Source organism: Gallus gallus, chromosome 18 (assembly GCF_016699485.2).
Source record: "Gallus gallus isolate bGalGal1 chromosome 18, bGalGal1.mat.broiler.GRCg7b, whole genome shotgun sequence".
In the NCBI taxonomy this organism is placed as follows: Eukaryota; Metazoa; Chordata; class Aves; order Galliformes; family Phasianidae; genus Gallus; species Gallus gallus.
The window spans coordinates 2557816-2580802 of record NC_052549.1 but is presented as its reverse complement, the minus strand read 5'-3'; the positions used below and the strand labels follow the sequence as shown (position 1 = coordinate 2580802).

The 22987-nt window shown below is 54.4% G+C and overlaps 2 protein-coding genes and 1 long non-coding RNA gene across 6 annotated transcripts; 1 reads left to right on the top strand and 2 right to left on the bottom strand.

Moving 5' to 3' along the window:
• Positions 1-920: 920 nt before the first annotated feature.
• On the top strand, positions 921-12989 carry LOC101749287 (bMERB domain-containing protein 1). Of its 3 annotated transcripts, none has more exons than XM_046902089.1 (7): positions 921-1068; positions 5859-5979; positions 8000-8073; positions 9685-9799; positions 9932-10005; positions 10426-10580; positions 10901-12989. In XM_046902089.1, exons 1-6 carry the CDS (start codon positions 993-995, stop codon positions 10542-10544), a joined length of 579 nt encoding a protein of 192 aa, XP_046758045.1. In that variant the 5' UTR covers positions 921-992; the 3' UTR covers positions 10545-10580; positions 10901-12989. The 3 variants fall into 3 exon arrangements, with proteins under 3 accessions (XP_046758045.1, XP_004950019.1, XP_040505899.1); XM_040649965.2 differs by lacking the exon at positions 921-1068 and adding an exon at positions 4374-4413; XM_004949962.5 differs by lacking the exon at positions 10426-10580.
• Positions 2157-4244, bottom strand: LOC107054732. Its single transcript, XR_005840819.2, has 2 exons — positions 4126-4244; positions 2157-3170 (listed from the first exon to the last, which is right to left on the bottom strand). It is a non-coding gene; the product is annotated as an uncharacterized LOC107054732 (long non-coding RNA).
• A 3101-nt stretch (positions 12990-16090) lies between the features above and the next one.
• CCDC42 (coiled-coil domain containing 42) lies at positions 16091-19845 on the bottom strand. 2 transcript variants are annotated; one of them, XM_415587.8, is made up of 7 exons: positions 19562-19845; positions 19139-19244; positions 18921-19025; positions 18242-18439; positions 17366-17575; positions 16832-16990; positions 16091-16379 (listed from the first exon to the last, which is right to left on the bottom strand). In XM_415587.8, the coding sequence occupies exons 1-7, from the start codon at positions 19651-19653 to the stop codon at positions 16308-16310; spliced, it is 942 nt and encodes a 313-aa protein (XP_415587.4). In that variant the 5' UTR covers positions 19654-19845; the 3' UTR covers positions 16091-16307. The 2 variants fall into 2 exon arrangements, with proteins under 2 accessions (XP_415587.4, XP_040505902.1); XM_040649968.2 differs by lacking the exon at positions 16832-16990.
• Positions 19846-22987: the final 3142 nt, after the last annotated feature.

The following is a 22987-nucleotide window of genomic DNA, read 5'->3' as shown; positions in this document are numbered from 1 at the left end:
GCGCAGCAGAGCAAGCAGTGTGTGCAATGGGACCACAGTTCTGAGTGTGACTCTGCACTGCTGAGGGTGATCCCATGTTTTTAGGGAGAGCAAAGCAAACCTCTGGAGTGCTTTAAATGCTGGGTGTGGAGCACAGCTGATCGGGGTACTCAGTCCTTGTGGACGTGGTGAACGAGCATTGGGGTGGTGGAATCACCATCCCTGGAGGTTTTCAAGAAGAAGGCAGGTGTGGAATAGGCTTAGTGGTGGTTATGGGTTGATGGTTGGAACAGATGATCTTAGTGGTTTTTTCCAACCTTAATGATTGTATGACACTGTGGGCTGCCCAGGGCTACGGTGAGTCCCCATCCCTGGAGGTGTTCCAGGGGTGGCACTGATGGATGTGGCCTTGGGTGGGACTCGGTAGGCCAGACTGATGGTTGGACTTGGTGATCTTCAAGGTCTTTTCCAACCAAGATGACGCTGTGATTCTGCGACCATTAAGAACCCTGCAAGGCTATAGACCCGTGCCCAGCCCCTGTGCTCCCAAGGTACTGCCAGCAAACCTCTGACCCACACCAACACCCAGCTCCCCCTGGGAAACATCCTTCCTTTGTCACGCTTTTGTTGCACGGTTTATTTATCTGCAGCGAGCCGTGCCCTGCTCAGAGCACACAAAGGATGAACTGGGCCGAACGGGACCGTGTTCGTGCTGAAGATGCTGAAGTCTGTGGCACGGAACTGGAGAGGCCGGGGCTGTGGCAGGGCTGGGGGTGCGCGGCGGCAGAGGACAACCGGCCGAGCCCCGAACCGCCCCGAGAGAGAGCGGCAGCGGTGCGGGCGGAGGGTGGGGAGCGGCCGCGGGCTGCGGGGCGGCGGAGAACGGCAGAGGGCGCGGCGGGAGCGGAGCGGGGGGAGCCGGGCGGAGGGGCGGGAGCCTCGGGAGCCCCAACCCGCTCCACTCCGAGCGGTGCGGACGGGGGAGAAGCGGGGCGGCCGCACCGCTCTGCAGCATGGAGGGGAACCGGACCCCCCCCCGGTACGGCTCGCTGGAATCCACCCGGTGGCCGCCCGCCAGCACGGCGCCAGGTGAGCTCCAAACTTTCCCCCGGGTGGCTCCGGTGTTGCCCCTTTCTGCCCCCCTTCCACCTCCCCCCCCCAACCCTACGTCGGGTGGCGGAGCCCCGCGGTGCGTCCCGGAGCGGTGTGGGCAGCGGGGGAAGCGCGGCTGGGGGAGCCCCTGAGCCCCCCGCAGGGTGGGAGGGGAGGGCAGGGCAGGGTGGGGGGAAAGAAAAGACGGAGAGAAGCGTCTGGAGGGGAGGAGGGATGGCTGGTTGAAATGAAGCGGTGGAGGGGGGATGGAGCCCCCCACCCGGCTGATGCAGCCCGGAGAGGTGTGGAGGCACCGTGCTGCCGTGCCTGCTGTGGGCATGGCTGTGATGGGCAGCCTGGGGTGCCCGCACGGCCCTTTGCTGCCTTTCCCCACTCTGAGCAGTTCCTCCTGTAGGAAGTGGGTCGGAAGGGGGGTCTGACTGGGAGGTCACCCGCAGCCAAGCTCCTGGGGTGGAAGGCAGCATCGCACCCTGGGGGGACCTCCTGCCAAGATACCCCTCCAACATCTCCCCCGTCCCCTTCTTCTCCCATCTCGTTCTGCTCCCCACCAGACCTCTTCATGCAGCAGGACAGCAGTGAGCAGCCAGAAGGGCAAAAAGGGGAGGCACAGAGCAAACTTCAGCATCCCGCTTGATGCGCGTGTGTGGGTGCTGCTCAGCTCCATGGGGAGCATCCTGAAGTTTTTAGCCTCCTTCGTGCCTTCCAGCACAGCAGCACTTATCCCCCCATCCCCCCTTGCATGGCAGGTGTCTGGGTGGGGGCCTGCAGGGATCTGACCTTGTCCTCCAGGTCTGGAGTGCCTGGCTGTGTGCTGAGGGTGCTGGAGGCACCAGGAGTGCGAGCACCACATCACCTTTGCAAACACTGCCCAGAGCTGGGCAGCGCGCTGCGATTGCTCTCATTATCAAACATGCACTAAATCAACAAGGGCTGGTTTTGATGAGCTGGATGCCCCCTGCCCACGCTGCTTTCCCTGGCGGAGAAAAACTCGCAGCTGAGTTAAAAGCCTCTTGGGATGGAGCCCAGGCCAAGACCTCTGCCCTCCCTCCCCTGAGCACTGCCAATCTATTGCCCAACTTTAATCATGAACGAAATCACTTGCAACTCAACCCTGCACTGGCTGCTGCTGTGACTCATCCTGGGCTTGCTGCTGGCTGTCTAAATGTTTGCACCAAAGCCATATGGAGTGAAAGTCTCCAGCTATTACACTCCTCATTAACGATACGCTCTTCCCCCTGGGCTGTGTGTGACGATCAGAGCAGTCCCAAGTTGAAATCAAAGCCTTCCCCTGTTCTTCAGTTTGCCTGGTTGAAGCAGTGGCTGTTGGAGAGCTCTGTGGGCAGTGTGGGGCTGATTCTTGTGCCTGGTTCCACTGGCGTGGGTGTCTGTGGGAGCTGCACACACGTGGGTCATCCTGCATCCCTGAATGGATGCCCAGCACCACAAGCAGGGGCCCAGATGTGAGGCACTTAGAATTGGGTGTTACAGACCCATTCAGTTTTGGTAAAACCACCTCCAGGGAAGTCTTTGCCCAGCTGTCTGCTGTACAGTGTGCCCAGGGTTAGTCCCTTCTGAGCTCTCAGTGTTCCTACTTGCCATCTGCAGTGGATGCATGGAGTCCTGGGTACCCCAGGCTGCACAGGGAAGCTGTGCTGTGGCCCATGCTTGTAGCTGGGGCTCCAGGAACTTGATATCACTCCGCATCTGTCTGGAGGAGGCATTTCCTGGACTAGTAGGGAAGATCCATGCAAAGCCCAATTGGTCTTCACAGAGTAACTTGGATCAAGAGGGAGCTCTGGAGATCTCGAGTCCAACTCCCTGGTGAAAGCAGGCTCAGTAGTTAGATGGCGTTGTTCACAGCCTTGTCCAGAAGGTGTCTTGGACCAACAATGACTTCTCTGGTCCCAATTCCAGTTTCCTGAAGGGTTCCTGCCTTTTGGTCTCTTGCACAGACTCACTGGCTTCTCATGAGGTTTAGTGGATGGGTTTTGTGCAGCAGAAATGTTGCAGTGTGTCCCCTTCCCCAGGTGTTCACACACCCTGTGGTGTCTCTGGCCCCACTTCCAGAGCCCTTGGTGCTAAATACAGCATGAAGGATTGGTTGATGTTGGCCTCACCCTTACCCAAAAGCACAGCAGCAGCTTGGCATTTATGATCCCGAGAACTGTTTCCATTCCTCATTGAAGTTAGAAGGTGTGGAGAGAAGGTGCCTGGGGACAGATTTTAAGGAATCAATGGGAAGAGTGCACTCCCCCAGGGGTCCATGGGCTTCATTTTGCAGGAGCTCTCACCTGGGGCTGCCCCTTCTCCTGATTTAAGCAGCTCCTCGATTAGAGCTCTGCTGACATCTTCCCTGGTGTGCCCGAGGGCACGTCTCACCTTAGGGACACAGAGTGCCACCCCATCACCAATGGGAGCCTCCAGCTCAGGTCCTGCTGCCATGGCTCTGCTGTGTGATGTCCACCTGCCCCCTGGTTCACACTACACTCCTGACCTACAGCCTCTGCTGCTGGAAGTGATCGTGGGCAGAAATCACCCAGCGCTGCTTCCTCCTCCCTTTGGTACACAGGTGAGGATTTGCCTCTCCCAGACGGGCTGGCTGCTGCTAATGAGGTTCTGGGATGAGAAGGGGGAAGGAGTGATGCTGACACCTGTTCCAAGCCATTGTGCTCGCCCACTGGGAAGCAGCTGGCTGATGACCTGAGCCAAGTACTTCTGCCACCGATGATCAAAGATGTTCTGGGCTATTCCTTCACCCACCCAGACCGGCAGTGACAGCCTCCCTCCCCCAGACCCACCCCTGTGCTCCAAGATTTGTTCCTGGCTAATGAGAGCTGCAGTGAGCTCATTTCTTTGTTTACTGGAGAATCTATAAAATAATCAGCCTTGTCATTTCAGCCTGGTCGCAGGAGTGACGCTGAGCAATGCAGCTTTTTCTGACAGATCTAGAGCCACGCTGAACTACAGCCGAGCCCCAGGGAGCCTACAAGTGCACGGCAGCTGTTCCATCTGCAACCTCGTGTGCGTTGTTACCTGCTTGTCCCTGTCAGCTGCAGGGAGATGTGACCAGGGCCACGGTCACATCTTCAGGTGCACCAAATCCCCTGGGCCACGAGCAGCCTGGGGTGGCTGAGCAGGGGGATGCTCGGGACAAGGGAGCTCAGCATCCCTCTCCCCTAGCAACCATTGTCCGGTCCCTTAGCAACAGCACTCCGGTCCTGCAGAAACTGCATCTTTGGTCCCATAGCAACCACAGTCCAGTCCCCTAGCAACCCCATTCAGGCCAGTAGAAAGCAGGCTAAGGGAGGGTTTCCAGCACTGGTTTGTAGCAGGGACAAGAACTGCCGGAGGGCAGCGCATCCCACCCCATTCTGTGCTCAGCTCACATATCCAGTGGTCCATCGGGGAGGGGTTCCTGAGAGCATCCCAACAGCTTGGGGTGGGGAATGGTTAAGGATTCCATACGAAGGTGTTGGTATAAAGTGCCTGCATGGCTGGAGGAGAGGGAGATGCGCTACAATTAATCCTCATGAGTTTCTAAGCCAGAAAGAGTGGAAAACTATTCTCCAAACCAGTCACGCCAGCCTAAACTATGTGTATTTCTGCTGTTCAACCTTCTCCACCAGCAGCCTCGGAAACATGCCTCACTGGGGACAGTTTCTCCAGCAGTTCTGTGTGATGGATAGAGAAACACTATGCGGGGTGTTCTGCCCTGTGCCTGCACAGCCATCCCTCCCTGCCCTACTGGGCCAATCCCAGGGCTGCAGAAACTCTCCCAGCAGAGATGTGCCTTGTGGGGATCCAAAGGAAGCTCGGTTTTCCCCTGATGTATGTGATTGTTAGTGTTGCTCATAGCCTGGCTTTGCTGTAGCTGCTGAGCCCCCCCGCCCCCCAGCCTGTGCTGCCTGTACATCACAGGAGAGCTGGATTAGCCACTGTGTGATGAACGCACTGCTGCACGTCAGTGATAACAAGCTGGGTGATGTGATGCTGGGAGCTGGGCTGGCAGGGAGGTGGCAGCTGGCCTGGGAGCAGAACCTCAGCTGTCATCCCATAGAGCAGTCTGGGAGCTGTGGGACGTCAGTGTGACTTTGGCAGAGACAGAGCTGGTGGTGAGAGCAGGGCTCTGCTTCTGTGCTCTCATCCTGCCCATCCCCAAACTTGCCACTAACATACAACAGCCTCTTTTTCCCGTGCTTTGCTGGGATGGTTTTGTCTCTGATCTGGAGCAAGCGGCATCCCTTTTTCCTGACTCAGTTTCCCCAGGTGGGTTGCAGAGATGATGCTCAACACTGCAGGGGATAAGGAAACTGAACTGCCCTGTTGGGTACCATGGGAGGATCCACCCACCCTGCAATGGAAAGGGAGCTGCAGTGGGACCTTCAGCTCCATGACTCCTTGGGGGTTCTGTGTTATATGGGCCCAGGTTTGGCCCTGACATGGCCTCAAGAAGGATGCAGACACAGGTGTGTGTCTCTGGGGGTGATCAGCCAGGGTGTCTGATGCTGCTGAGTAGTGCTCAGCCTTGTCTGGAGCACATATAAAGGCAAAAGACGTCTTCCAGTAGCTCAGTGCCCTTGTATCTGATGGTGACTTCCCATGTTGGGCTGTCTCCTCTTGCAGCACCCGGTGGGTAGCCTGGAAGAGAGGTTCAAGCTGCATGTGTAGCCTGGTGATGCTGCTTGATGTCTGCAGGACAGCCCTGTTGTCCTCAGCACCCAGTTAACATCTGCTGCTGGCTAACAGGGCTCCTGCTTCCCTTGCAGAGGATGAGGTCATTTCCATGGCTGACTCCACCACCACCATCGATGACATCGAAGGGGAGCTCTTCAAAATCGAGAGGATCAGGGAGATCCTGGTGAGGAGGGAGTCAGAGCTGCGATACATGTGAGTGCTGGGAGCCAACCTATGCGGATTTGGTGGCACACGTTTGACTGAGCTAAAATGTGCCCACGGTCCTCTCTGAGCACCATGTCTGCTCTGCAGGTTGATGCCCTTGGGCTGGGCTTGGGAAGGGACCCAAGGTTTGGGGGCTCATTGCTGCTCCCTGACATGGGCAGCCACAGGATCTGAGTTTATCATCGAATGGTATCACGTCGTGGTTGGGTTGGAGGAGACCTCATGGCTTTCCCGGCCCTGCCTCCCCTTTTGGAGCATCAGCATGGAGGATTTGTGTCCACAGAGTGCCAGAATCAATGTGGCCCTGCCAAAGAGGCAGGAATAAAGCCACTGCATAGGGGTGCAGAGGGATGGTGACAAGAGAAAAGCCCATTTGACAAAGCTGCATGGCCCCTTTGGAGCCATTGGTGCATGCAATCTTAACACTGCCTTAGCAGGCAGGGAGGGAGCTGAGAAAAAGCAAAGGCCAAAGGGGCTGCAAGGCTCATTATCAGCATGGGATAAACAGTGCTCTCAGCACCGGGTCCTGAGCCAGAGCCATGGAGATGGGGCTGCCAGCACTGCCCTGGTCTGACCCCTGAAGTGCTGGGGTGGGCACAGGAGGAGCACACCATACACGTGGAGCTGAGGTATTGTTGTTGGGATTGCAGAGGATTTCTGGGAGTCACAAAAAGTGAAGTGCTTGAATGTTTTCCATGGCAACTGGCACCTAAATCTCACAGGTGCTGTCAAAACTCACAGCTTGTGGTTCTTCTTACCTCATTATTTGTTTTCTTCCTTGGCTTGCACTTGGGAATTACCTACAGAAAACACGTCCTGGCGTGGGAACAGCTGCAGCATTCATTGCTTGGGTGTTTTGGGGAACAGCAGGACTGCACGTGAGAGCTTGAGCATCAGACCTGTGAATTGAAGCCCTGGGAGCATCAGCTTTGGTGGGCAGGAGGAGCTGGGGACACAGGAACCTTCTGCACACCAGGGCTGCAAGAGATAGGGGTTGGGGGTTGGAGTGGGGCTTTTAACACAGTGGGGGAAATAGAAGTCATATTTATGGTCAGGTGGACTGTAGGGCTCAGGGAGGTGAACGCCTCCATCGAAGTGCCACCATACAGTGATGTGAGTCGCCTGGTCAGTCGATAGCAATCAGTGTTTTCTTCTTGTTGGAAATGTCAAAGCAACGCATTCCAACGCTGCTGAGATGTCCGTGCTTGGAAGATAATGAAACCTGCTGCAGCGAGATGTCTCAGGTGGCAGAGATAACCCCAGCTCCAGCAGCAACCACCTGGCTGCTTGCCTTTGCTATCTCCCAGCTTGTATTGAAATGACAACTTTTATTATTGCCAATTCATTACTTCTGCCAAGAGGGAAAGCTTCCTCCATCTGGGATGTTCTCCTCCTACAGTGGTATCACACAGGGTTCCTCTTTGTCGCTCTACTGGTTTCCCTCTCTCTAATTAATATTTCTGGTGCCCCCAGCTCCTGTGTGACTCATCCCGACGGGGTGACTCAGCGAAGGGCTGCGGGATTACTGGAGAAGCAGACAGGGCTCTTAGCAATGCACGCCTCACAGGGAACCAGGGGCACATCTGTGGCAGCAGCTCATGGGTCCAGTCATGTGTTACCTGCAGACACGGAGCATGAATTAGGGCTTTTTCACTGCTCACAGACATGGAGCTCGTGAGAAATCTCAGCTGTGTGATGCCAGGTTGGATGCTCTGCCGTGTGCCTGCAAAGCATCGGTGCATTGCTGCACTGGAGGCTTGGATAGCCTTGGGAAGGTCATGCTCCATGTTGGGTACTTGGTAGGGCTTGGGAGGACCAGTGGGGTCTGTCAGGTTGAATAACAGGTCACAGTTCCCTGATTTCAATGAGCCAACAGCCCGTACCCTATTTCCATGCTATCCATGCTATCGCCTGGCGCACGTGCCAGGTTTTACTAAGGTGTTGTTGTCATTGGAGTGATGAGACTTCTGCTTCACTAACCGCCATGGTTTCATTTGTGTCTCTGCAGGATGGATGACATTCAGCTCTGCAAAGAAATCAGCCGGCTGAAAAAGGAGCTTCAAAAGCTCCTTGTCCTTCCTGGTAAGGCTCTGTAGAGCTGCACCCTGCCATGCTCTCAGCAGAAACATCTCCGTGAAGCCCAGGAAGCTCTTGGCCAGCTCCCACACCGGGATGCTCCCGGAGATGCTGCTGCTGAAGGCAGCAATGAGAAGCTTGAGCTTAAAATGCCTTTAGTAGTTCAGAGGGGTGGTCTTGATGGACTGTGACATCAGCAATTGGGAATAAAGCAGTGTTTTTACGGAGGGTATGTTAACTCTGATGTGCTCTAACCCAGGAGCGCAGATCATCCACTCACTCCACGTAGCTGCTACGTTTGTGCCCAAGCTGATGTTTCTGGTGGCATCTGAGTAACGCTGCAAAGTGCCCTTTTCCCCCCAAAATATCACAGCATATCGTTTTCTGGGGATCTTTCCAACAACACAAAGGTTATGAGAAGTTCCTCCTCCTCAGACCCCCCCCAGCAGCACCTCCCATCGATACAAAGCAGACTTGAAGCTGCAGATCAATACACAGCTTAGGGAGCTGCTGAGACCCTGCCTGCGGGCTGGCTCCATGCTGTGAACTCTGCTGCAATTTTATTTAGCTGAAGGAAGACGGGAGATTGATCCATCCTGAGCTGGATTGATTTTGGAGTTGGCTGCTGAATTCAGAAATGGTATTAAATAGCTGCTACACAGGCAATTACCATTTCCACCCAAGCTAGCTGTCCATATTTAACACTCCCTAGCACTAGCTCTATCATCTTATAGAATCACAGAGTGCTTTGAGCTAGAGAGAACCTGTGAAGATCCTCTAGTCCAATCCCCAAGGATTTTTATGTATTCTGCTTGCTGCTATACACCAATTTGTACAGAACATGAGTTCACAGTGATGTGAGAGTTTCCCAGGGCTTCACTAACTCTCTGCACAAGGAGGTGGTGGTGCCCCATCCCTGCAGACACCCAAGGTCAGGGGACGGGGCTCTGAGCAGCGATGGAGCTGTGGGCGTCCCTGTTCAGTGCAGGGGAGTAGGACCAGACGGGCTTCGAAGGTCCCTTCTGCTCAAATGATTCTATGATTCTATGTGTGATGGGTCCCATGGTGCTCAGAGGCAGCCAGGTGGGGTCTCTGGAGCCCTCTGTGGCTCAGGGCCATGCTGACACTGTGGCTGGATGTGCTGGTGTGGGAAACGTGGGTCCAGCACATCTTGGCAGGAGGATGACACCTGAATCTGACATTTCTGAGCATCTGGGGGTCAGGTACCCACCTTCGTCAGCAGTGCAGGGTGGAGACCCCTAGGGAAGCAGAGGAGGGGTCTCTAAGCAAGGTAGCCTCACTGGTGGGACCTCACCTTGCTTAGGGACCCCTCTGCCTTGTGAAGCTCACAGTTACATCTTGCGGTGCTCATCCCCATGGAAAGTTCAGGGGTGAAACTCAAAAATCTGAGTTTGATGACGCCAGACCTGGGTGGGTTGAGGTGAGATTTTTGCTTATTTAGCAGCCTGCATCTGGATCCAGGTGCCTGCTTTGGGTTGGCTTTTACCCTCACTTGCATAGCTGCTCCCAGGTGGAGCAGAAGCAGAGCAAGCTTGGCTTGGCTCAACTTGGCATGGGAGGGATGCAGAGGAGCTAAATGTACTTCTTGTGTTGCAGAGACCGAGAAGTCCAATGAGGAGAAGCAGAAGGAAGAGGAACTGGTGCAGCAGATCCACAAGCTGGTGGAAACACGGGATTTCCTGGTGGACGATGTGGAGTTTGAGAGGCTCAGGTAGCTGGGAACAATTTATTCCTTGCAGTGAGGACAGTGCAAGCTTTCCTCAGATCTGTATTATGCTTTGACAGATGTTTCTGGATGCCTCGTTGCTCCTTTCCCATGTGCTAAACAATCTCTTTATTGCAGGGAGAGAGAAGAAGACAAGGAAATGGCAGAATTCCTGCAAAGTAAGCTCTCCAAAAGCTACCTCCAGAAAGCAAGTAGGTGGTCAATGAATTATATTCCTTGTACTGAACCTCCCTGGCAGTTTCTTCCCTTCCCTAAGCAGCCTGCTTCCAAGATTTCATTGCTCTGTGTAGAACTAGCTCAGCATGGGGAGGTGCTGGGGCTGGAAACATCACCAGTCAGTAGAGATGCAGTGCTTCCATACATTTCTCAGCCAGCGTGTCCTAGGAGACCTGGGACGAGCAGGTGTCACTTTGTGGTTCATGTACTTCATCGGACCCCTTCTAACCAGCTCCTTCCATTTCATCATGCACTGACTAAAGTGACAAGTCATGCCATCCATCCAGCCTTCCTCAGGGGCAGCAATGCTGCCCTGAGAGGACCTTTCAGAAGCGATGAGCTTCTGTCCTTGTCTCCAAGGAGACACCCGAAGCTTACACTGCCTCTCTCCATAGCTCCTGTCAGAGAGAAGAAAATGACTTCCAGGGGGCAGCAAACCTCTGCACCATACATGACCAAAACGGGCCTCACCCTGCTCAAGGAGTGCTGTGGCTTCACCTGCTCCATCATGTAGCCAGCTCCCAGCTCCCCTGCATGGGACATGACCACGGTAGTGTGCTGGGCCTTGTGACAAGGAATTCCTGGGGGTACCAAAGCTGCCAAGTGCGGGTTGGGTTGGCTGGTGCTGGTATGTGGGACACATAGTGTCCTGGCACAGCAGAAGCAGGGTGTGAGGGACCACCAGGCTGCAGCCCTGCTCCATGGGATGGTCACCGAGGAGAAGCATCAGAGCCCCACTGAGTCCTGAGAGAGGGTATGGAAGGGAAGCAGTGGTCATTGCTGGGAGGAGGCTGAGGATATGGAAGGAAGCACCAAGGGGATCACATGGTTGCAACCCATGCTCTCCTATTTCTTTCCTTTCCTGCCCAGGTCTCCAACCTGCTCTCCTCTGAGAGTTCCAACCTCCCGTCATTATTCACGCTTCCCACTGCAGCACCGCTACTGACGAGACTTTCCACGCAGGCTGGTGCAAGCTTGAATGATGGCATGTTTCCTTGGTGCCACATCAATGGCCAAACCTCCATGACATCAACAAGCACCTGAATTCCACCTTTGCTCAGTTTGGAAGAGACGTGTGCAGCAAGCAAGTCCACAACAGAGATGTTCTTCACCTGGACAGGGCAAGTGAACAAGCATTGGAGCTCATATCTGGGGAGCGTCCACCATCCAGTGTTGCTGGACATGTCATTGCTGCAGATCTCATCCTTGGCCTCGTACCACCTTGTGAGTCTCTGTGGGCTGATTCCAAAGGACTCTTTGTGGGGAATGTCTCCGGTCCGGGTTTTGTTGTGTTTGCATTGGTTTTATGGCTCTGGGTGGGGCTGTGAGGAGGGAAGGGCTGTCCTCAAAGGCAACTGAATGAAGGGCTGCTGCTTGTGAAGTCGTCACCTGAGCACAGATGTTGTGTGTTGAGCTACAGGCAGATGAGCTGCCCTTCCCACCCTTCAGTTTCAGCTCCAGGGGAAAAGGAAATAAGAGCAAAACAGGAAAGGAGAAAAGGTCAGAAAATGCAATGGAAAATGCAATGGAAAATGAAAACCAAACAGGAAATGAGAAACATGGCAGGGAAAGTTGGAGAGAGCAAATGAGGGACGCCTGCACTGCCAGGAGGGCATTCAGCCCTGCCCTCTGGTGCCCACCAGTGCCTCCAGGCTTGGCACCATGACCAGCAGATAATCCCTGTGTGAAAGATCACAGCACCCTGAGGTCTCCCAGTGCCTCAGATGCTGCTGTCCCCTCTGAGCATGTCAAGATGTTGACCCATGTTGAGATGGCACAACTGGAGCTGCTAATGCCTGTCATGACAGCACAAGGGTTCTTGTTTATAGGATGTGAAGAGCTCTCGCATCTGCAGCCCTGCCTGCCCTGTAGGATGGGATGACTCTGCTGGGTGGTACGGGGAGGGGGGGAGGGGGGCATTGGGAGGCTGCCCAAGAGCTCTGGTTGCCCTGTAGCCAAGCTGCTGAGGCCTTCAGCTCAGTGCTGCTGCAGCTTGCTGCAGTCCTGAGATGGAGTTCCTACCTGGGTCACTGTCCTGTGTGCCCAGGTCAGTGAGATCACAACCATCTGTCTCTTTTCTTTGCACCTGACAGTACATTCATCCCAATAAAACACAGTGAAGGTAGGACCCCGCTTTTGGTATCCTCTGAGGTCTCAGTGTGAAGCCTCCTTACGTGTTGTGCTGTTGCTGGTGACCTCCTCCATCCTGCAGTACCTGCCTGCTGGTCCCTGTGTCCCTTTGCTTTGGGGATGTGGAACCCTGGAGGAAGCACTGTAGGTCTCAGAGTGCTTCCCTCTGCTCTGCCAGCCCTGTGGAGCAGCACCAGGTGCCTCCACGCTGCAGTGAGGTGCTGTGCCTGTTGCTCAAGCAGACGGACCATCATCAATAGCATCCAGCCTGGAGCTGGCAGGACAGATGGGGCCTCTCTTACTCCCCACTCTTCCATTCCCTGCCCTGTGGCTGCTTGGCTTCATCACTCTGCAGCCACACACATGGTGCAATGGTGAGCATTGGCTGTGGACAACAGACCAGCCCCTCAAGACCTAGAAACCCCCTCCCTGTGCTGGCCTTCCCCAGGCCTTCTTTGGAAGGGGAAATAGCAGAGCCACATTGCTTGGGGCTGGCAGGGAGCGAAAATCAAGGAAGAGTTCTCAATTCACAGCTTGACCCCTAAATTAATCCCTGCTTTCACCCTCTGAGGCCCCAGGACCCAGTGCTTGTAGGGCAGGGAGGATGGCCAGGAAGTTGGTGCGGAGGATCCTGACTCACTTTGCTCTGTGTTTATGGCTGTGTTTGTATGGCTGGTCATGGAGAAAGGCTGCTGTCCTGGCCGTATGATCCCAGCTGGCCTGTATTGAACTGATGGCAAAGGTGTGCAGCACACGGGAGCGACACTCCTTCACGTGCATCGATTTCAACCCAAACTAATAAATGTCTGTTGGAAGCTTTTTTTGTAAACATCATCTCCTGCTTGGGACCTTTGCAGAGGTGTGTCAGGTGGTGTCACAGCAGGGTGGTTGGAGCAGAACATGAACCAAATCCCCTAAAGCCAGGCTGCGTTTTGGGATCCCGTGGTGATGCAGGAGTACAGACAAAAGGGTTGAGATGCCTGACCCTTCTCTTTCTGGCTGATGACCTAACGTTAAACGTCTGGATAAGGCTGAAAAGTCTTTGGGAAGGCAGGAGACTCCCTTTCTGGGTTCATAGGCACCTCATGGTGGCCTTAACGAGGAACGAGAGGCAATTTGGGGGCAGAGAGGCAGGACAGGCTTTATGCAGATGTGTAGGACCAAGGAGTCACAGTCACTCACAGACACAAGGTGTTTTTATGCCAGTGACTGCTGGGGGGGGGGACCAGGCAGCTCTGGTGCCTACATCCTCTCTTGAATAGAAACTACATATGCAGAAACAATGCTCTAATTTGGGTCTAATGACTGTCATGTCTGCCAGCTGGCATCTGATGATGCTTGGCATGCCAAGTCCTGGGTAAGTGCTAATTATGGGGTTAACAAGCCAGCAATGTTTTCTGAAGTCACTACTGAGGACAGCAGTTGGTGCTAGCATGGGGTTGTCCTCCTAAGTCCTCGCAGAGCACCTAAGAGGGGAGAGGCATGTCTTCAGGTGACAGCATCATGGGGTGACCCTCTGTGTCAGACCTCGTTCCATCACTTGGGTGTGCAGTGGCACCAGGCACACCTCACTGCTTTGGGACAGTGGAAATCCCACAGTCAGTGGTGGGGCCACAGCAGAGGGGACCTGCATTTCCAGCTCCTGCCCACACTGATGGAACAACAGGCTGCTCCAGAGGAAATGTTAACGGAGTCCAGATTAAACCAGTGACAACATTTCAATGTGACGGGGATTTTCTCTCAACAGTCTGTGGGTTTAGCCAATGCTTAAATCATTTCTGTGCCAAGAGAAAGAAATCTTACAAAAAAACAAAACAAAGAAAGCCAACACCCTGACACTCAAAATCAAACAGCACAATGCAAACAAACCCACACCCTGCAATTCTGCAAAGAAAAGACAGGCTATTAACACACACACACAACAGTTGATTATACGCAACATCACTGAGCTTAAACCCTGACACCTGATCAGGTAATTTTAGTTTTTGTTTCCATTTCCCATGTCAGAGTAAGTGACACTGCTTTTGCTTCACCCACCACAACAAGGCAGATGGGGCCGGTAGGCAGCATTGCAGTCAGTGTGATGCTCAGGGTAACACCTTGCCCCCACACCGTCCCACCTGGACACCTCCTGTGTCACCCTCTTTGTCCTTACAGCTCGCTTGGCATTAGGCTCAGCTCTGTCCCCCCACCCTGCTCATGCCAAAGCCATCTGGCAGCGCTCTGGGAATAACTCCTTTCCCTGCTGGAGATGCACAGATGCTGGTTGCTCCCTCCAGTAGCCTGTTTGCAGAGGACAGCCTGACCCTGAATCTCTCCAAGGTCCTTCCGTTACTACCCCATGCAGTGGCAGGCTCAGGGCTGCAGCCCCCATTTCTCTGGGCACAACCACCCTGCTCCCATCGGCCCCCAGCAGCTGCCACTGATGAGATATGTTGAAGATGGTGAGGGGGTGGCCATGGGTGGAAGAAGAGAGGACAGCTGAGTCACCCCTCAGGGTGGGTATAGATGCTCGTGGTCCCTCTGGATGTATCCCTGCAGAGAGGAGATGCAAGGACACAAACACACAACCTCATCTCTGCCGGGATGAGTCATGAGTTGAATTTTCCAGCAGCTTTTGCTATCGTCACCAGTGCCTCTACAAGACATTTACCAACCTCTGGTACCCCTGAGGACCTCACCGGGATGCGCTCTCTCCTGTTTGTTTCTCCCTCTCCCTTCTGCTGCCAGTGTTTGGTCTCACTGAAGAGCAAGGGAGGCCAGGATGCAAGGCAGTGCAAGATGGGAAGATGCCCCAAGGGAAGGGCTCTCACATCCTGCCCTGGCATGGAGAGCTGCTGCCCAAGGAGTTTCCAGCAGAGACCCGTGAGACTGAGCCTGGGGGTTATGGTCTTTGCCTTGCAGGAAAGCCAGTATATGACCTTATAACTGATTCTCATCTTGATTTGCTAGTTGGACTTTCTGCCTTGATCTTGGACCTGCCTCATCGCTGCAGATAGCCTGGCCATCACTGGACCTCAGCCATGAACCTCTCCTGCTATTGCTGGCATACCATGGGGCACCCACCTACGGGTAAGGCTGCCCTCCTGCCTGCCTCACTCCCCTTGAGGAGCAGCCCACTCTTGCTCCTCCTTGACAGTCACAATCCCCATCTTACAGAAGGAACATAATGAAATCATTACAGTGTGGGCACACGGCGGCTGCATAAAGCTGCAACATCTTTTACTTTCCCTTGCCAGCTGGAATGCAGAACGCCACTCACCTCCCACTGCTCTGGTGATCTATTCAGGAGAACACAGGGCCTGTCTTGGCCCACACAGCATTAACATGTCAAGGTTTCGGAAAGAAATGAGCTCTCTTTTCACACGCAGCAGCTGAGGAGCAATTACTGCCCTTGCCTCTGCAACTGAGTTTTTCACTGTTGTGTTTCCTTCTGCATTTGCGCCGCACCAAGATGCTGCACAGGGCGACGTTCTGCTGCTGAGTGGCCTGAAACCCACAGTGTGAATGTAGTCCCCTGGTTCTGTATTCATCACGTTAGGGCTCACAGTGAACAAGCAAATGCTTGCTGCGATTCATTCAGTCGGTTCACCCTCCACCTGTCAACGCTTCTCCTAAGGGCAGCAGGGGGATGAGTTTGGGTACACAGTGTGGGGAAATCCACGCCCCCATATGCACTGGGTGTGCTGATGGAGAATCCCTGAAGCTCTCTGGAAGCACAGTTCCCCCTCCTTTGTGGTGTTCCCATTGAATACCTCAGAGCTGAAACTGTGTGGTAGGTCCAGGTGTGAACATGAATCCCTACCTGAGCCTATATCCCTGGGATGCTGTATCCTGCAACCAGCATCCCTGTCTGCCAGAGAAGGCACCTCTTGGATGAAGCTGTGGGATGGAGCTGTTCCAAAGGTTCCAACCACTCTAAGACACGGATACATCTTAAAACATATTGTTTTTAATAGTATGAGAGGGTGTGAGTGACAGTGCAGGAGAGAAAGGTGAGAAAAGTATGAAACCTCACTGATGTAACCTATGGTAAAGTCTGTGGGGCTCTCTGTCCTTTTCTCAGCCTTCCCACCCTGCTGGGCCTTTGCTGGCAGATTGGGTCAAGTTGGCATCTTCCTCGCAGTCCCATAGGCATAGCTGCTTGCTAATGGCTCTGCATGCCCTTTCTTTTCACCTCCATTAAGATGTCCATGAGGTCTTGGATAAACTGGTGAATCTAGGGTAAGGAAGAGAGGCGGCAGAGCTCAGAGTGCTTGGGGAATGTGTCTTGCAGTAGGGATGGGAGCTGGAGGCAGGGGGGAGCTTATCGGCCCTTTAGGAAGACAAATTTCACTGATCAAGCTGGAGGATAAGGCCTTGGTGGATCTGTATCACCAGAATGGTCTTAAGTGGGCAAGTCAGAGTTCAGAGCAGGGGTAAATGAATCCAGGCCTTGGCCATGGGTTGACCTGCACACCCTGCCCTGACCTGCCCGCCTCCCACCCCTTGTCACCCTGCAGCAGGGACCCACACCCAGGTTTTCCTGATGTCTTCTGTCCAAGAGAGGGCCCAGGTGAAAACATAGGTATCTGCTGGGCATCTTGCTTTCCCTGTGCTCTCCCCTCCCTTCGGGCAGCTGAGGGTCATTACTGCTCCTCTTTCTGGGCAGGGAGGAGGGCTTGGCCCTACCACGTTCAGCTGTGTGTAGCTGTCATCCACTGGCACATTCAGGCCTCTTTTCATCTGCTCGCTCACATGCTGGAACAGGCCGAGGATGGCCATCTTGATGGTCCCCAGCTCCCGGGTTTTCTTGGCAGCTGTTTTCTGCATGTCAGCCCAGCGAGACTCCTGAGAGGAGAGGAGGCAGGCAGCACGTGGACACGACCCAGCAAAGACGCTGCTTCAGCACTGGAGACCCTGATCTGGAGACCTTAATGTCCACAGCCATCCGGTTTTCTGGGAAGACCATGTGCCTGCTGGAGGTGGTCCAGCTTGGTGTGGTATAAGCTGACCCAGATACCACCACAGTTGTTCCTTGCCCCAGGAGCTTCTCCATCTCTCTGCTGGCTCCTGCAGCCCTCGCTCTGGTGGGTCTCACCCCATTTACGCTCCCTGGGAGCTGGGAATCCCACTGCCACCCTCCCACTCTCCAGCTCTGCCTGATGGGACTCAATTCATCTCAGGCCTGGGAGATGTTCCCCTGCCTGCCCCATCTTTCCTCACCCAGGTGAGAACATCCCTGTGAGCCTGTTGAGAACGCAGTTGGAGCTGATCCAGGTCGTTGTTGTACTGCAGGCTGTCATCTTCAGCGCACTGGCTGAGTTCCTTGGCTTCCTGCTTTGCCTCCCTGAGCCCACGGTCAGCTTGCAGCAAGGCCTTGCGCATCCTCACTAACATCTTGTAGCGCCAAATGATTGCCTGGATCTCCTCAAACTGCAGCACAATGGGGTAATCATAATGGTAAGTCTTGCACTGTTCATGAGGTGCAGCACCTGCCCCAGATGGAATGTCTTCCCTCTCTTACGGACTGCCAACCAAGCTGGGCTGTGAGCTCACCCCATCCCTGGAAACTTCCTGTTGGGCTCTTCCCAGAGCTGCCATAAGCAAGGTGAGACATTGCACCTCTTCTCCAAAGGAGCAGCGCTCCGATAAGACAAAGCACAAATGCAACTGCCTGCGCTGATCTACCTGGAGCTGGGAGGGGGACAGCTGGCATCCCAGGAGAATAAGTGATGCATGGAATGACGCCCAGGCTTCCTTGAAAGGATACCCATCCCTAGATAGCATTTCACTCCTCCTACACCACCAGTGTGACGTGAAACAGTGACTCAAAGTGTTCCCCATTCCACTCATTCCTATGCCTTTACCCCTTTTAATAGTTTTCCTTTCGTTTTCCCCAGCCTTCCCCTCCTTTTCTGGTTCTCTTCCTTTAACTCTGGTCCCCTTGGTTCACCCTGGTTACAGGGAACCTCTTCCCATCCCATCTGAGGTCTCTGGGCTTGGCCAAATGCTGTGATTTTCCTGGATGTACCTTATCTTCTCTAGGTTTAATGCCCACGTAAGGCCCTCCCTGAGGCCATGACTGCCTCCCACACTCACCTGTGATACCTTCACCACATCCTCCAGGTATGTTCCAAAGATGGAGTAGTTCTGCACTCTGTCACTGAGTTTCTGGTGCTTAATTTTCAGGGCTTCCAGTTCCTTCTTTGCTCTCAAGAGCTCACTCTCCTTCTGTATCTTCATCTCCCTTTCTTTGCCAGCTTTCTTTAGAGCTTGGATTCGCATCTTATCATTTTCCTGGTGGTGTTTCCCCATCAAGACAGGCACATATACATGCACACAGGGAAAGGAAAGCAAGAGAAGGAGCTGTGTCATGCAACAGCACTGCAAGGAGTTACCTTTCCCAGGGAACACATTCCATCCCTGCTTAATGGGGCCATTTCATTAGCACCGACACTTTGGTCTTGGAGACATGCCCCCAGGATGGCACTTTGCTTTTCAGACCTATTGGTCCCTGGGCATTAACAGTGGGGACTGCATGAGCACCTCCTGGGGGTTGCCTGGGGCCCTCGGGGGTCACAGTGGTGCAGGATGAGCTGTGTGCTGCACAGGCCCTCCCAGGGCTTTCCATGTCTGGCACAAAGCCCTGAGCTGCCCTCAGGGCTTAAGGGAGGTCAGTGCAGAGAGGGGCTCCCACAGGCCTTATTGCCAGGGGAGGGGAGGAGTCTGCCGTGCATCTCAGCCTTGTGTCGGATGGACAGAAGAGGGGCAGCTGTACCTTTAGTGTCCTCTCAGATTTTTTCATGTGAGCCTTCAGCTCGGCCTCCTTGGCCTGGAGCTCCTTCCACCGGCAGGTGATGCCCTCCATCCTCACCCTGAAGGCCTGGCAGCACAGAGGGGACAAGGCTTGGCTGTCCATGCTCACAAATGCACTGCCACCCTCCAAAAAGCCATGAGCCATCCCAGCCGTGACCAGAGCCCTTCCACCTTTCTCACCTCTTCCTTCTCCTCCAGAACCCTTTGCATCTCTTGGGTTTCTTTCTTCTTCTCCTGGAGGCGGATAAATGGCGATAGAGAGTCCTCCTCAGTCAGTTTGAGTTTCCTGCCACAGAAGCATTCAGTGCAGTGACTGCCTGGGCTCAGCACCTTGGCAGGGTGTTGGCTTGCTCTGCCCCATCACCCCACCCAGGACCTGTCTCAGAGCTGGTCCAACAGCACGAGACTCCCAGAACCAGGGTGGATTGCTCTCCATAGGGGATCCCATGGAGACAGTGAGGAGGGGTTGCAGGGCTGGGGAAGGGAGGTGCAAGAAGAGGCTGAATTGGTGGAGGTAAGGAGATGAGTGGGGGAGATAAGGGATGGGAGCTTGCAGGGGTGGAGGAAACAGAAGTGGATGGAGGAGGTGGAGGAGGTCCCTACTTGAGCAAGGGCAGCAGATTCTGCCTGTACTGCATGCTGAAATAGTCTGACAGGTCCTCATTGTCCACCGTGGCCATTGCTTCAGCCATCATCACGGCCCAGAGAGCTCAGGTCCTCCTGGAGCAGCTGCTGCCCCGTCACCCCAGGAGCTGCCCTGTAAGCCCACGGGCTCAGCAGTGCATAGGAGAAACACTCAGGAAGGACAGGCGTCCCGGGAGCCTCCTGCTTCTGCTTTCTTAGGGCATCCTGTGCCCTGGCAGTGCCTGTTGCTGCTGGCTGTTGATGGCTGGTTGGCATGGAACAGGTTCCAAGGCAGTTGGAAGACGCTCAGGCAGTTATTCAGAGACCAAGGCAGTGTGATGCCCCACATCCCCATGGAAGGGACTGCAGAGTGCATGTGGGCCCTGCCCCCTCTGCAGCCCCTGCTGTGCCCAGCTCCCTGCAGTGCCCTCGGCTGCCAGAAGGGCTCTGCTGCCCTATGGGCTGGGGATGGTGCCTCGTGATGACTCTTTGCTCCCAAAGGCCCCTCACCCACAGATGGGGGTGACCTCCAGGTCTGCTCCTTCCACAAGACATTTCACCCTCTATGTTTGCCAAGGGCAACCTCTGCCTTCCTCAGCCCTAACGTGCAAGATCCATCTGCGGGCTACTGCACGTGAAATGCCCCTGCCTTGGTGGTGAGATTCTGCAGGGAGAAGCCTTCATTTTGGTTACAGCCCCAACCCGTATCAGGGAAATTACTTTCAGGCAAACATCACCCTGTGCTCATTATGAACCAGCAAGCCGGGGAAAGGCTGCCAGCTCTGTCTGTTTTAAGCAGCAGGAAGATATACGGTGCAGGTGGGGGCCATTAGTTATGTGAGAGATGCTTCATTTAGAAACAAATGACCAAGGCAAAGCCGGGGATGCATGTGGCTTTTATTATAGAGGTTAAGATCAGCCACAGGTGACTTCCCTGTGGACAGCACTGAGCTGCTGCCATCCCAGCAGGTCAGGCAGACTCCAGCTGGGCTTCTGGGGGAGTGCAATCATTTTAGGGGACAGCAGAGCAGCCTGAGGTGGCTGCAGGGTGCTGGGATCAGCAGCTCAGGCAGTTAAAGTTCATTACCACTATGAATAATTGGAGGCAGGCGTTTCCAAGGGGAAACACTGGCTGGCTTCCCAGTCTCGCTGAGAATTCCCCATTACATGACACTGTCATACAAATGATAGGCAGACTCTGGGGAGCAGGTGGTGCCATCAGCTGCTTTCCTGCTCCCAAGGCACATCTACCACCAGGGCTGCCCCTCTGCCTTTGCCTCCATGGTGTTTCACTGCTCCCTGGGGGCTGCAACACCCATCCATCGGGCAGCCCATGGGGTTTTTGCTCACCACACACTGCTGTTTCAGAGGAAGCACACAGATCCCATTCGGAAGATGCTGATCCAAGGGCTGTGATGGCCAATGCCATGTCCTGTCCTGGTGGGTCCTCCCCAAACCTGGAACCTTTTCACAGCTGCAGTGGAAGTGCCCTCAGATGGCTTTTTTTTTTTTTCTTCTTCTTTAATGCTCCTAATCACTGTTTGCTGCTTTTATCCTCTCACCAAGGTTTTATCTTTGACAGATGCTTTCCTCCTCAATAGACTATGCATTAAAAAGGAGTTTCTCCCTATCATGCTCTCCATAGCAACTGCATCAGCTTGCCATGAATAAATTACCTATGACTTGACATCTCTTATTAGAATATAGAAAATGCCATTTCTGAGTCACAGCAGCCCAGCAGAAACCTTTTCTGTTCATCCCTCGGGTTCATCCCCCATCTTTCCACTCTTTGAAGGAAACTACATTTTTTCCCTTTTTAAATCCCCTGTGCTCCCAAGGACCCCGGAGCTGAAGGCGGACGGAAAGCTGACGCAGCCTTTCCCTTCTGGCCTGCAGAATCCCCAGGTATAAAACACTGCTGGTGAATCCCCTGCGGACCCGGGCCTGCCCGGAGCAATGGGGAGGTCCCAGTGTTGTTCTGCAGGCTGCTCAACCCGAAGTACCCCCGATTTGCCTGAAAGAATGGGCTTTTCTCTGGGACGGTGAGGCCACAGCCCAGGAGAGGGAGCACTTAGGAAACAAGTGTGCAGTCGCTGCGCAGCCCCAGTGCTGCCTTACGGTCTCGGTAGCAGAACTCCAAGCAGCATTCCTGGGCATGCAGCAGATGTGGGGGGAATCTGCTGATCCGTGAGGGGAGGCGGTGAGAGACCCTGGGTCACCACTCCACGCTGTGCTCCTCTGCTACCTGCTCTGCATGGCCCGGCACTGCAGTAACCCCAGGAGCTGAGGCTGTTGGAGGTGCCCATCAATGCCTCTTCCACTCTGCAGGGCAGTTCTCCATCTCCAAGGCTCCCCAACACTGCTTTGTCCCAAGCCCTCTACCTGCACCCCGACCCGGAGGTACCTGGAGGCTGCTGCAAGGAGCAATGGGATGGGATTTGCTGCCAGAGAGCAGCAGCCTGGGCGTTTGGGTGAAGAAGGCACAAAGGGAATGTGCTTTCCTATTGCAGAAGTCCAATTCAACACAGGTGTCCGGGGAGGTTTCCGTTTTAAGACCTCATTTGCTGACTATAGCAGGAAAAAGAGACCAGAAAGGACAGCTTGCTCTTTTGTCCACAGAGAGGTCTGTGAATCAAAAACATAAGGATGATTTGTCATGAACAAGGAGCAAACCATGACTCAGTGCTCGGACATGCCTGCAGCAGCAGCTGCACAGATCCTCGAGGTGTTCAGCACAGGGACACCGACACTGACCCGATCCCAGAGGTCCTTCCCCCACACTTAGCAGTTTCCCAGCATGTCAGGTTGTTTCAGGGATAACGAACTCCCCGTGCTCTTGCATCAGCCAAAGCTGTCACTTCTACCACAGCTGCTGGATAGGTCTTTCTTTCCTTCCTCCTCTTCCTCCCCCATCAAAGGTTTGGTCACAGTTCCACAGGAGCTGAAATGCACAGCAGGGTCAGTGCAAAGCTGGAGCTTCTGGGGTTTCTTGGGCAGGATGAAGCTCTCTTGTAACCAAGAGAAGCCCAAAGCCCTTTCCCAAGAGCTCTGTGCTGGGTCAGTTCTTTCAATTGGCTTTGAAATCCTTTCTGGTGGCGGGTGGGTGGCACTTCACTGAGCTCATCAGAAAAGGTCTGGGCGGAGGTGGGACTGTGGAGGGATCACTGAATGCCTTTCAGAGGGCAGAGGAGGAGGAGCAGGATCCCAGTGCAGGCAGAGCCCAGGGACAGCCATGGAAGGATGCATGTGTCTCTGCTGTGGTCATGGCTGCTGCAGAGGAGCAGACCTGAGCTGTGTGCTGCGCCCCTGGGGATGCTCAGAGCAATGAGGTTGATGGGATGGGTGACATGCAGGGCTGCTGAATCATACCACCTAAACACAGATGTGCAGGGCAGGGTATTTCTG

What these genes read in the sequence shown, in the direction of transcription:
- CCDC42 (XM_415587.8), bottom strand. Translation starts at nt 19,653, where the DNA reads ATGATGGCTGAAGCAATGGCCACGGTGGACAATGAGGACCTGTCAGAC. An exon ending in AATCTGCTGCCCTTGCTCAA is followed by an intron (nt 19,245 to 19,561) that starts GTAGGGACCTCC and finishes CTTCTGTGGCAG; the next exon opens with GAAACTCAAACTGACTGAGG. An exon ending in ATGTGGTGAAGGTATCACAG is followed by an intron (nt 17,576 to 18,241) that starts GTGAGTGTGGGA and finishes ATTGTGCTGCAG; the next exon opens with TTTGAGGAGATCCAGGCAAT.
- LOC101749287 (XM_046902089.1), top strand. Translation starts at nt 993, where the DNA reads ATGGAGGGGAACCGGACCCCCCCCCGGTACGGCTCGCTGGAATCCACC. An exon ending in GTGGAGTTTGAGAGGCTCAG is followed by an intron (nt 9,800 to 9,931) that starts GTAGCTGGGAAC and finishes TCTTTATTGCAG; the next exon opens with GGAGAGAGAAGAAGACAAGG. An exon ending in AAGCTACCTCCAGAAAGCAA is followed by an intron (nt 10,006 to 10,425) that starts GTAGGTGGTCAA and finishes CTCTCTCCATAG; the next exon opens with CTCCTGTCAGAGAGAAGAAA.